The following is a 13728-nucleotide window of genomic DNA, read 5'->3' as shown; positions in this document are numbered from 1 at the left end:
TGTCTATCTCACAGTTCCCACTGTGATTGAGGGCAGTAGGAGACTGGGACAGGTACTACCCAAGTAGCTGAAAAAGCACCAGCTGAGGAAACAAGCTCTTCTCCAGCCAATTTTTGTAAGAGGTGGCAGAGTCATAGGACAAAACCACAAGTATTTTTCAGCCAAACAAACCAAGTACAACAACGTATGACTAGAGAACTGTAGATGCGATACCTGTATGAAAGAGTGAAGAAAAGCAATGTGGTAACAAAAGACAGGAGGCTCCTAATTATAAATAAGACTTCAACAGAGCAAGACTGCCTTGTGAAAATCATCTAAACCTATGGAATTAAATGGGAAACACAGGTCAAACACAGGTCCTGCCAGGCTCACCCTGTAATCAACTTCCTAGACATATGCAGTTGATTCCGTAAAAAAATACAAAACAATGTTAACTGGAATGTCTGGAGAAGGTGAGAATAAACAGAAAGTGCAAGGTTTGCAAGGAATTGGGCTTAAGAGGAGAGATACATTGCCTGATGCTTTCATTTTTAAAAAAAGACATGCTACTAGGAAACTCAGCATGGATAAATTGTGGGGTCAACATTTTTTATTAATGTTACCACAAAAGCAGGAGCATAGTAATATCTGGTCATAACCCTAACCAATGGGGCATATGCAACACAGGATCTTGAATTCAGAACAACTGAAGGTGTAAATATAAGTAAAGGAATTAAACTGGTATAAAATACAAGTACAGACAACTGGTGAGGCAGGGGAAAGAACAGAATTTAGAGATGATAGTCCCTGTCATCTCTGTGTGATGTGGTTGTGAATCCTAGGTTTTGTCAGAAACGGACTTCTAGTAAATACACAGAAGAATCTGTGTCATGGTGAGAAGCCTTTAACAAGGCTTCCTCTGAAATATCGTAAATTTAGAGTTGAATGTGAACAGAGAAGGGTATGAAGGATGACTGGAGGGAACGGAAAGTCATCTGTGGTGGGACTACTAGGATTTGTCATGTCTAGCCTAGCACTATAAAACTGCAAAAGTGTCCACCTCAGGCACTGAACTTTTCTTCCTTTCTCATACTAAATGTCAAGAACAATTCAGACTTCAACATTTTATAGTCATAAGCTGGGAGACTGAACATAACCTATATCTAAAAACCAAAACCAACATTTTCTCAAACATTATTTCATTTCTGAGAAAATTATCTGGAATGTCAGGGCCACCAAATACTGGAAATGTACCTTCCAACAAATGGGATGGGAAAAGAACCAGTAGCTTGTTATTCTCCTTGACTTCATCATCAGTGCTGTAGGCAACACTCAGAAATGAAAAACCCTCATCCATGATATATACTGTTGGAGTATGTGGATCTATATGCTAGATTACAGAAATTAAGAAAAAAAAAATCACCACTTCTTTGAGGTGATCTGTCAAGAAAATGATGAAATCTGGTAGCTAACAATTTGGTTGTGTAAATATGTGTACAAAAATGTGCACTTACAGCTCCCCTTAGTCATCAGCAGTGCTACCTCGACCTAAATAATGCTAGTCTCAGACAATCAGTGACAGAAAAACATAACCAAAATCAGTATCAGATACTGTTACGATATCTAAATAGCCGTACACTACTACCATTGATGCATGTTCCTACATTAAATATGTCCTCTCTTTAACAACATTTCTTTTACAAAAAACAAAGCAAACAAAAACTGTACTGTTTGGCAAAGCACCGAGGAGGTGGTAGGGCAGGTTTGTAGTTCACAAACATTGACTAAACATTCTAAGTATCTGGGAACTCACTGTACTAAATTTCTGACAACAGTGTTTATGCCCAGAGGTGTACCTGTTGCTAAGAGCAAAGAATCTCTATCAGTCTGGCAAGAGTGTATACCTGAAAGCTGTGCAGAACAAGCTTTCAAATAGTCAGCTCTGGAATGAGTAGAAATGTCTTACGACTTCAAAGAAGGAAAAAAGTATTTAAAAAAAAAAAATCCATGGAACATGTTTTGTTTGTTCTTATATTTAGTAAGTTCTGAAATATATTTCAATTACAGCAGATTTGAATTGCCAATATAAAGGAAAAAACATGCATGAAAATGTTGTTGTATTTACCTTCTTATATGTCTTCTCTTCATTTGGTTTTCCCACAGTAACATCTCCATTTTCAGTAACAGATGACATCTAAGAACAAAGCTTAAGTTATAAACAAAGTAGTTGCTCTAATGTCCAGAAAACATCACACAATCTGTTATCCATTTTTTTGCCAAATTCGAACTTTTTAAGAGGACAGCAAGTCACCAAGATCAGTGACATTTCATGAGCATTTTCCTGCACTGAGGTTATCTCAAGCTTTCCTCTCTGTTTGGCCACTTGCTTAAAAGGACAACTGGGGGACAGAAGGTAAATATTTCATTTAAGATCACCTCTTTTCCTTTCTATAGAGGCAGCACAAAATGCACTGTATGCCCTATTTTTGTACTGTATCCAAGAGTCACTCTTCATTTGAACTACTGAATGCATTGCAAATTCACTCATTATATGTTTTAGAATGAGTATGTTGCATGTTTCTCTCTGTGACTAAGAAACATGTTTTCAAGCATACAAACATACCACCTATATTCCTTGCCCCATTTGTTTCTGATTAATTTTTGTTCTACTACCTTTATGCATGTCTCTGAAACAGCTCAGCTCTAAGTCCAGGGGTCCCACATTTAGACAGGTGATGCATCAGCAGCAACACAAAATCCCAGCTGTGTGCAGTCCTCAAACATGTTCAGAAGGAGCCACACCTATCGGCCTCATCATCTCTTTATCAAAAAGGTAGTGAATTCCATTACTGTGATGGTAATGCAGTCTTCTGGATTATTAAAGTAGTATTAACTAACAAAGGACTGGCAGTAACATTAAAAGTTACAGGTCACGCTATCATTTTTTGTCACCTTTTCTCTATGGTTCCTTCACCAACTTTCACAGATCAACAGTGGCAAATGTAGCACAAGTCACTTTCTAATTAACTTTTATCAGTTTATAAATGACTTGACCTGTAAAGTATTTGGTGAAAGGCAACATCTATTTACTAAATGTTGTATAGCAGCAAACAAAAACAGGAGCTCCTAGGTACAATGCCCTACAAAACAATTAGGTCTGATATACTGAGGAGACAGAACATTTACTGGAACTCAGTGAAATTTTATTTTCTGTGTTTTTTTCTCTTTTATGTCAGCAATGCAATCCTCTTCCAAAGCAAACATACATTTTACTTTTGCTTCACACAGTTTGGTCACTGTACAGTTTCAATAAAATCAATTATGCTCATGGAGTCTTTGAAATTTTGATTTTTCCAAGACAGCTTTTCTGCAAATCCCTCTCCAAAGAAATCAAATATGTAAGAGTGGCAAATTATCCTCTCTCCTGAAACACTGTGCAAGCACCTTACACATCTACAGTGCAAAACCAGTATTCAAAAGGATCGTTTTGGGAAGGATTCTCCAGGCAGACTAAAAGGACAGCACTGCCCCAGTCATATGTTCAGGATACAACTGATTCTATGTGACCCTCTATTTGTTTTTCCTCATACCAGTATGAAGGTGTGCAGAAAGACACTGCAGTGAAATCTTGCTCCTCAGTGGACTGCATGAGAGGATCTTGAAAGGTAAAATTATGGGAAAAACGATTAGGCTTGTGAGCTAGATATTCAGCAGCATGTCTCAGAGCTACAAGGCCTTTGGCTGCATTGATACATGTATCTCCTCAAAGGAGCATAGAGATATTTTATTTGACAATGCATATTATCATAGCTATAAAGCAACACTAGATCAAGAATAAGCCACTACATTAGAGATCACCTGGTCAGACACTAAGTGTGGCTGCCAAAGTGAATGAAACGAAGTACTACAATGACATGTTTTAAAATCATTCTAGATTTTTGTCGCCACTTTAATGGAAGTACACATACCCTTATGAACAACAGGAAAAGTCTTCCAGAGGTGAGAGCAAAGATCAAGCCATTCATTAGTGTTCTTAATGCCTTCCAGAACCTATTAAAAGAAAAATCTGTTATCACTCTGTCATCACAAATTTAGATATCGCAGAACAGCCTTAGATTTCCTTTCTCTACTATTCTTCAGCCTAAGCGACAAACCAGCTATGACTGATCAACATTTATCTCATATAACTTGGTTACTAATCACAGAATGGTTTGGGTTGAAAGCCTTAAAGATCATCTAGTTCCAACACCCCTGACAGGTTGCCCTGTCCAGCCTGGCCTTGAACACTTCCAGCAACGGGCCATCCACAGCTTCTCTGGGCAGCCTGTTCCAGAGCCTCACCACCCTCACACTGAAGATTTCTTCCTTATATCTCATCTAAGTATATAATATTTGAGTTTAAAGCCATTACCCTTTGTCCTAGCACTACAGGCCTTGGCAAAAAGTCCCTTTCCATCTTTCTTGCAGGTCCCCTTTAGGTACTGAAAGGCTGCTATAAGGTCTCCCTGGAGCCTTCTCTTCCCCCAGCTCTCTCAGCCTGTCCTCACAGCAGAGCTGTTCCAGCCCTCTGATCTTCTTTGTAGCCTCCTCTGGACTTGCTCCAACAAGTCCATGTCCTTCTTATGTTGGGAGTCCCAGAGCTGAACACAGCATTCCGTTTAATGTATTTAGAAACTGGCAGTACTACACAGGATAAAATAAGTGCAGTCTAAATTCCCTTTGCCCTAGGGAAATTTCACTACTGTAGCACCAGCAATGCTACAATAAACATTTCTATACAGCAGAAGACATACATGCTCTGGAGTGTTGTGGAATTACATGCTCTCTTCCATGAGGATTTTAAAAAATAAATAATAAACCAATCACTTGGGACAGTCCATAGTTTAATTCCACCAAACCCAAAAGACAAGCAACAGGAGTGACAGTTTGGAAGACTGCACATTGAATAGACGTAGACAACAAATTCATTTTGGAAGTTTCTAATAAAGGTAGTTACCATCAGCATCACTTCTGCAAGTAATCTTGTTGAGGTGAGCTATTTCATAGTTAAAATGGTTTGACTAAACATAGGAGAAAATACAACATAACCAGATATTATTTGATAGCTCTTTGGCATCACATCTCCCTCTTACCTTCTGCATCTGTTTAAAGATATGTCAGTAAGACTAGTCTTTGGTTCAACTTCTCAGCCCTACTGGAAGAAAACCAATCTCATTTGTCTTCCATCAGTACAGACAGCAACTTGTATAAAACTAAAAATTGATTTAGCAAAAAAATATTCCCAGGCCTCATTCACTGAATTTAATTTTCCAGTAATTTGAAAAGCATACAAACACCACTAAGAATAGAAGACTTCAAAACAGTATTTTCTTCCCCTTCTAAGAAGCAGACTATTAATTGCACCTGAGACAAAAAAAAAACAAAAACAAAAACAAACCATGGACAACAAGTAGAAATCTGGATTTTCTGACAACAAAACAAAGCTTCCTTAGAAAAACCTCTTCTAACATCACATCACAGTATTCTCCTACTGCAGCCAGCTACACTCTTCATCGTAGTCTTCAGGCAATTAAAGCAGCTTCATCAGTAATTCCTTTACTTGGATGTGTATTAGAGTGATCCTATACATCAACTCCTACTTAAAGGCATTAAACCAATTATGATAGCTTTTAAAACTGCGTGTAGTTTGTTTATCTTACCTATATTCACGTATTTGATATTAATTAATACCAATCCATGCCTGCAACTCTATCAGTATATTCATTCAGACACCAGGAACTTCTGTTAAAACAACTTCTGTAGGAAATGAAATGTCATTTTAGTCACTAGTAGGAGGAAGACACTTTATTAAACTGATTCCTGGGTAAAACCACCAAAACCCCTCAAATTGTTGTTCTCCACACACCTCTGAGGACTATTGACATAAGCTGTTCTACTAGTCTCAAAACTTCCTAAAATATGATCATACATATGCTGTAAGAGACAAACATGAATGCAACACCAGAACTTTCCTTCAGTAAGATGTTAAGTGAAGAAAACACGCATGCCAGACATGAAAAAAGCCCGTTCCCACTATAGTCAAACAAATTAACCAAGAACATTTATGTGAAAACAAACAAAGTGAATTTTTCCTAACTCTACCAGTTTATTTCATTATTAGAGACATTTAGAATGGAATTATTTCAGTTCCTAATCTTTTGAGAAACAGAGTACACAGATCTAACACCACAATTGGGGTTGCGTCAAACATCTTCCAAGATCTTTGCTATGACAGCTATTCCATGCTAATATTTTTTTTTCCAAAGCAACTGTTATTTCATGTATTTTCTCCCTGCCCTGCAACTACTGAAATGATACAGTGTGCCTTCTCATGTGTTTTATATTGTACATAGCAACAGCTACCGTCTCAGATTTGCTGAGGTTTGACAGTGTAAAGACAGAGTTAAAGTCTTGCACCCATTTCCAGGCTAAGCTACTACTATTTATTTATTACAATAGCAGGAAACTACCATAACTAACGCATTGGACCTCTGCATGTATCTGAGAAAGAACAGGCTCACAATAAAGTAAGACTGTGGGGTTAGAGGTAGGGATAGACGAGGAAAACATTTAGTCTTAAAGATATTGTAGGTATTCAGTGAACGACTGGGCTATAAAGATCTTCTGTTTGGCTTTTTAGATGCCACACATCCTACCTGATGACAAAAGAGAGAAACATTAAAATCCAGTAGAAAGTCAAAGAGTATTTTTCCCAAATGTTCTTGAAAAGTCAACATTTTGGTCATCAGTCTCCCTTGCAGCAAAAAACAGTGGGAAATGCTCAGTTCCTGAGACACAAGTCTACAGCCTTCAGTTCCAACTTTCTGCTCAGAACATCTCCATCCTTGCCCTAAACACAGACTTAAAAGAATCACACCTACTCAATACATGCTTTAACCTCTAAACGAAAAATTTGTGGCTCACAGTTTAGTTTCTTGCACTGGAATTGTTGAGTTGCACACTTCCCAACTAACAGAAACTGTAGTTCCCAAGATTCTGGGGCAGAAGTGCCATATGCATTCTACTCCAAAGCTACAGGGCTGCATTTTCAGTTTCTCTGCTCAGCCAGGGCCCTACTGTATCAGCTCCGCCTGCCCACTGCACAGTTGGAGCTTCGGGAACTGAGGTGACAGCAAATGCGAGCTTCCTATACCCAGCTTCTCTTTTTGTTCCTTAATTTTTAATCACATTTTCCTGCAGCAATTCACCCTTTACCAACAGCATAAATCATTCATTTTGCCAGATTATAGTTTAGTATCTGTTTTTACACAACCTTAACTGCTTAGGCACAGCTCACAGGTTATGGCACTAACACCTTTCAGCTCAATTCCAAGTGAACTTTGGCATTCCCACCAGCTTCAGTGAAAACAAACATCCATGACAAATACTATTGTTAAGCTCCCACAGACCTCATGCATTAATTCAGGCAGGCAAAAATGAGTTCTGCCTTCTCTTCATTATCAAGAAAATAATAATTGTTTGAAGAATGCATTTCTTAGCATCTTTAGATTATTTTCTTAAATTAATCATTTTTTTAAAAGCACTGATAAAACATGCTACTTAGGAATCACATTCCAAATACAAGCCATGTAGCTTCTTGCTATGACTGCCACCTTGTCCTGGCTGGTAGGTAAAATTCACGTACATTTTCTCCTAAGTTTTTGAGAGAAACACCTCCCCAGGTGTACTGCTGTCAGGCTTCTACAGTGGCTAATACATTCAGAAACAGAAATATCATTTGAGAGAAAACGTATTGCTGCCTTTTCACCTGGCATAATCTGTCATTTTAAATATGACAAGTAAAAAAACAAACTAATATTAAACCTTAAAATTTTAAACCCCAAAAAACTTAAAATTTTCCAGTGGGCACAAGGAGAATGCTGGAAGTTAACGAATACAAGAAGCAATTACACCTGTGTCCTCATTTTGGCTGGGACAGAGTTAATTTCTTTCTTAGTAGCCGGTGTAGTGCTGTGTTTTGGATTTAGAATTAATGTTGATAATACACCTACATTTTGGTTGTTGTCAAGCAATGTTTATACCAAGCTGAGGACCTTTCAGTGAGGAGGTTGGAAATGCACAAGAAACTGGGAGAGACAGCCAGGACAGCAGACCCAGACTGGCCAAAGGGTTATTCCATACCATATGATGTCATGCTCAGTCTATAAATTAGGGAAAAGTTCACAAGGGGACCACTGCTCAGGAACTTGGTATTGCTTGATGGGTGGTGAGCAACTGCATTATGCTTCACATGTTTTATATATTTTTTATTATTATCATTATCACTTTCCACTTCAGTCCTATTAAACAGTCTTTATCTTAACCCACGAGGTTTACTTTCCCCTCGCCCCCAATTCTCTCTCCTGTCCCTCTGGGGGTGGGGGCAGGAGCAGAATGAACGGCTGAATGTGGTGTTTAGCTGCCTGCCACGTTAAACCACAACAGTCTGTTTAAGGCAAATAATAAACCAAAAAGACAGGTGCCTGTTTTTTAGCTTTAAGAGTCTGAAACACACAACTGGATGTTCTTTTCACTTTTTTTTTTTTTAAAGTGAATGTACTGGGATGGAATACAAAATTTTGCAATTAACCCAGAAATTTGATTCTTGTACTTTGATGCATTTCAGACAATTTATTTATTAGAGATAGTCGCTTTCTAATCCTTAAAGAGCTCTCTTCCTCCAGAAAGACACAAAACCCCCCAAATGGGGCAGCTGATTCCTCAGAAAAGCACACAAAATCTCATATTAAGTTCATACCAAGGGTATTAACTCAGCATAAGACAAAAAAATGAAATTATCAGAATAATCATTATATTTGTCCCAAGTAACTGGAAGTTTTAAACACCAGACTGCATTCTTGATGATGGCAGTTTGTCAGCATAACACAAAGATGTTGCCAGGCATTCCTAATTCTATAAACAGCATTTATAGTGTATTCCATTGAAAAGAGTCACCAAGTTGAATTCCTTGGTAGCCCTCATTACTCCTCTGTTACGACTTTAAAGCAGCATCTTTTAATGCAACTATGAAAATCTCAGCCATTTAATTTACAGAAAAACTCACTTTAACTGCTAAGATTTGCCTGATCATATTTTTCCTTGTGGTAGTTGTGAAAGTAGCTTGCCAAGTCAGCTCCTCTATTCACTAAAAGGACCTGCAAATCTATATGGGAACGTGTTTCCAACAAACCACTTGACGGACAGGGTTACACAGTGCCAGATTTCAGCTCAAGCATGAAACTGGAAATCTGTGTTACACACTGGTGGGGGAAGGAGCAAAACCTCTAAACCAAAAATGCTCCGCAGAAGAAATTCCTCAATACATACTCACTAATGAAAAACTACTAAGAACTCATTCTTTTGTGATTCTTGCCCACCCTGCCCTGAAACCATTCACAGTATTCTTGGAGCTATGAGAGAGCAGCTCCAATATCAAAAGGCACTAATAATGCTAATTCCCCTACTGCCTCGGGATGAGCAAGACTGGAACTCACACCTTCTTAGGTACTGACCAAACTTCTCTTGAAGATGATGCATTTATAAAGTCTTCCTCCCTCCTGTATTCTTGGGCATCTAATACAACACTAGTTGGGCATCTAATACAACATCAGTTTTCAGCACTAGTTTTCGCAATCAGATCTCATCTCATCTGTTTTTCCATGAAACTTGCTGGTACCCTGGACCACTGTCAAGTTCAGTTGACAAATATAGGTCAACAAAAACTGAGGGGCTCAGGACACACAAAATATTCTCCAACGCAATATAAATCGCATACATACATCTTGTTTCCATAGGAAATCAAGTAAAAAAATATCGGCATACTTCCAGGTGTCCCTGGGAAAAGGAACTGAAGAAGGGACCTTCAAGCTTTTTCACATTGCCCTGTTCTCAGAAGTCTCAAGAGGCAGATGAATTGTTAACAAAGTGAAAAGCGTGACCTAAATTGTTAGAACTTTCACATCTATTGCATTTCAGTTTCTTTATAGAGCTTTACAACAATGGTGACTCTATTTTTCATTGTTTAATTGCCTTCATTCTGAAGTGACCAAACAATGCAGATCGGTGTTTGAGAACATGCAAGCCCTGAGAGGCAGTGTGCCAACAAGCAAATGTAAACAAGTGAAAGGAAGTATAATTCTATGTAGCTCACAGAGTAAGAAAAGAGGCAATACATGAAACATTGTACAATTTTCTCAACAGCCATCACAAGTTAATTCCCTCAACTCATATCTTTTAATTTCAGTGAATGTTCTTTGCACTTGAGTGTCTGCACAGTTACACAGCTCTCAAGTAAAAACTGACGTAATATACGTGTCCACTAAGTTTTAAGAAAATACAGTTCAGCTATTTTTTTCTTCTCCTCCACCGGTCTGTGGAATGGATTCACTTCTTCATATCAGTAGTCATGTAGCAATCTAAGATCAAACATATCTGTATGTCCTCATGCCAAAAATATCTAAGAAGTAAAAGCTAGTGTGTGTATGTATGTGTGTATATACACATATATATATGTGTATATATATCTATATATATATCTAGATATAGATATAGATATAGATATAGATATAGATATAGATATAGATATAGATATAGATATAGATATAGATATAGATATAGATATTTTAAACCAATATACCCTGAGAATGAAGTCAATGTTTACACGTTGCAATGCACTGGACAACCATCAAAAATTCTGAAAAAGTTTAAAATGTGAAAAAGTCTCTTTTCCTCAATGAATTCTAAAATTCAGAACTTCAATCTGAGTGTCTTTAATGTCTACGATCACTGTAATGCCTGGTAACCTATTTAACCCCTACCGTCAACTGCTGTGACTACTGCTCTTCACAGAAACAATGAAGGATCTCTTACTTCTTTCCAGACACCAACTGTGAAAGCAGAGCAAACTTTCTACTGCATTGTATATGGTGTTTGTGTTTAAAACTGTGGAACTTTTCCAAATCGCTGATCCCAGACCAGCAATCAGAAAGAACAAACATTTGATCCCTGACGTAACTGATGCCATATTGTGTATTTTGCAGAAACTACTAACAGGCCCTCCTTTTACAAAATGAAATGGCCTCATTAATTTATCATTATTTTGTAACAGACTGAAAGCATATGAAGTAGAACGGCATATTTGTACACAGCAGAAGACTTCCTAATTCCGACTTATGTTTTCATAACTGAGGTGCCAACAACAGTAGCTTTTAGAAGACTAGACATCTTTTTACAACGTCAACCGGGGTTACAAATGAGTAAGAATCATCAAGATGGGGTGTTCTTTGAGACAAGCAAAAGAAGGAAATATCTACACACTATATACAACTGTAAGCAACATAAGAAAATAGAAGTTACCGTAGTATCCCGGTGAAGGGCACAGGTAGAAGACATTGCAGAGTCCAGAATCAGAGCTCTGCTACATCACTTCAGCAACTTTGATATGGCAGTAGTCCTGATGCTAACACATACCAGACATTGCACTGTGAAATAAATAACACCATAACATAACACATGCTGTCCAACAAAATACTGCAGCATGCTGGGACCAATGGTTGATAAAGCAAGCAAAAATCAGAGGGAAAACTATTCTACATTTGCCTTTGACACTACATACAAAATTGAATGACAGGGAACACATACCATGGTGATTACAATTTTTGGAAGGAAAGTAAGGCAAGCTACATCACTACCTAATTGGTAGGTAAAATCCAAGGGGAATGAAGACCCACACAAGGCGGAAAGGAGGCCAGTGAAAGTGTTACTTATTTTCTAAAGGAATGACACAAACAGAAGTGCAAACAACCCCACCTTGCTTGGTGGGTAATATATACAAAAGAGGAATTTTGTCAAACCAACAACTTTAGTGATCTGGAACTCCAGAAAGAAGCATACCAAAAAAAAGGAAAATAGGTCAAATGGATAAAGTATAAAAAGTATAGAGTGAATACACAAGACCAAAAGTAGACAAGCACAAGACTAATCACTACTATGAGAAATGTGTATGAAACAACAACTTCACAACAGTTGTGAGGCTCTGTTTTGAGACCTTTATCTTTTCTATACTTCTACACCTTTTTCCGCCTCAACAAAAGATCAGCCATACTATGATTTTCTTCACCAACTCAAAATGGCGAAGCAAACAGAACTTTGCAACAGAAGCACCTCATGAAGAAAGACAACAGAAATTATTTGCTTAGAAGAACATTGCAAAAAAGATTGCTAAGTGGACAACTCAGAAAATCTGTGGTTAAATAAAAATAGATGGCATAATTTATTCATCAGTTCTCCACTGGCACTTGTAGGTGAAACAACACTGGGAACTACACAGCCCCTTAGCATATAATCTATCACATCAAAGTCTGCAGAAGGATATGCTGTGGAAACACTAAGCTGAATGCTGGAGTGGATTATCATGATCTTCAAGTCCTCTATGCTTTCTTACCCTGGGTCCTGCAAGCATAGCTTGTATATACAGCTTTTACTAAGTTAAGCTTTTCAGCAGCCAAGTTATCAAAGAAATTCAAGTCTTTAAAATCCCAGTTTTGCCTCTGTTTGAGCGCCCTTCTATACAGCTGCAAAAAGATAGTTGAAGACTGGAACAGACTACCTTAGAGGATGTGACAGGCAATACTGGAGATTTTTTGACAGATTATACAACTGTTTTTAAAAGTAGTTTGTACTGTCCTGAAGGAAGGAAAATGTCTGGATACCTTGTAATGATTCCTCCTGGTTTCCATCCTATCACCATGTACCACTCAGGCTGTGTATCTGCAACAGTTTCAACTGATCCAAGCTGGTGCTGCTATGGTTCTGCCTTACAAGCAGGCACCTCCCAGTATCCTTATTATGGTGCCACTGTTCCTCAGGCTCCAGGAGAACTCACCTAGACAATTAAGCTAACAGGAAAATAACCAGCCAAAGAATAATCACCACAATGGACCTCCTTACAACCACAAACACAGCTTTTACACGGACACATTTGAGATCAAGAAGAAACTTGGAAAGGGATGAGGAAGGTGATGCAACATGTCAGACCTCTGGCCCATGTTGAATGGCAGATCAAGCGTCTCAGTTGCTTCAACCATCCACATACTTCTGCACAACATCAGAGCTGCAAGTCTACTTCTGACAAAACCAGAAAGCAAGACTCAGAGGCAGATGGAAAGAAGCGTTATCAGTAGTGCCCAATAGGGTGGGCAACAGCATCAGAACTAAGTTCAAAATTAGCTTGAGGAAAAGTTCTAACGGTTAAGTTCCCAAACATATATTCAAACAGCAACTTGTTTTTCAGGTGCCTAGGTTGTATGAAAAATAAGGTCACTCAAGAATAGATACAGAAGACCACTGTAAGAACCTAATTTGAAAGTTATATCTAAATTTACATGACAAACATTTGAAGTTACTGTACTGAATAATAACATCTGTTATGACCAATTAAAAATAAACAAAATGCCCCATCACACACCCCCACTCCCCAAAAAAACCCCCTCTTTTCTTTCAGGAAAGTTAAAACTGCAATAAGCTTTCCTTGGACCTGTCCAACTTAATTTTAGTTAGAATTCAACAGAAAGCTCACTTTATTCTTGAAAACCATTTTTAAGGAACCCCCTTGTACAATTCTCAACACAGGAAAACTTCTACATCACCAAAATTCCTTTGATTAGAGTTCTCAGTTTCCTATACAGCAAGAGTTCCTCAGAGACTTTTCCC

The 13728-nt window shown here is 38.0% G+C and overlaps 1 protein-coding gene across 9 annotated transcripts in view; it reads right to left on the bottom strand.

Annotated features, from left to right (window-relative positions):
- PIP5K1B (phosphatidylinositol-4-phosphate 5-kinase type 1 beta) overlaps positions 1 to 13728 on the bottom strand; it is a 114031-nt gene that overhangs the window by 76910 nt on the left and 23393 nt on the right. For 7 of the 9 annotated variants that reach the window (XM_071802083.1, XM_071802084.1, XM_071802085.1 and 4 more), the window contains exons 2-3: positions 3948 to 4029; positions 2105 to 2173 (exon numbers count right to left, since the gene is read on the bottom strand). In XM_071802083.1, the coding sequence (XP_071658184.1) occupies positions 2105 to 2173; positions 3948 to 4004 (126 nt within the window). In that variant the 5' untranslated portion in view covers positions 4005 to 4029. Of the gene's footprint in view, positions 1 to 2104; positions 2174 to 3569; positions 3654 to 3947; positions 4030 to 11373; positions 11429 to 13728 lie in introns of those variants that run through there. The other 2 variants (XM_071802086.1, XM_071802087.1) reach the window with 2 other exon arrangements.

Source organism: Patagioenas fasciata, chromosome Z, assembly GCF_037038585.1.
Source record: "Patagioenas fasciata isolate bPatFas1 chromosome Z, bPatFas1.hap1, whole genome shotgun sequence".
NCBI classification, from domain to species: Eukaryota; Metazoa; Chordata; class Aves; order Columbiformes; family Columbidae; genus Patagioenas; species Patagioenas fasciata.
The sequence above is the reverse complement of the archived record's forward strand: the minus strand, read 5'-3'. Positions and strand labels throughout refer to the sequence as shown.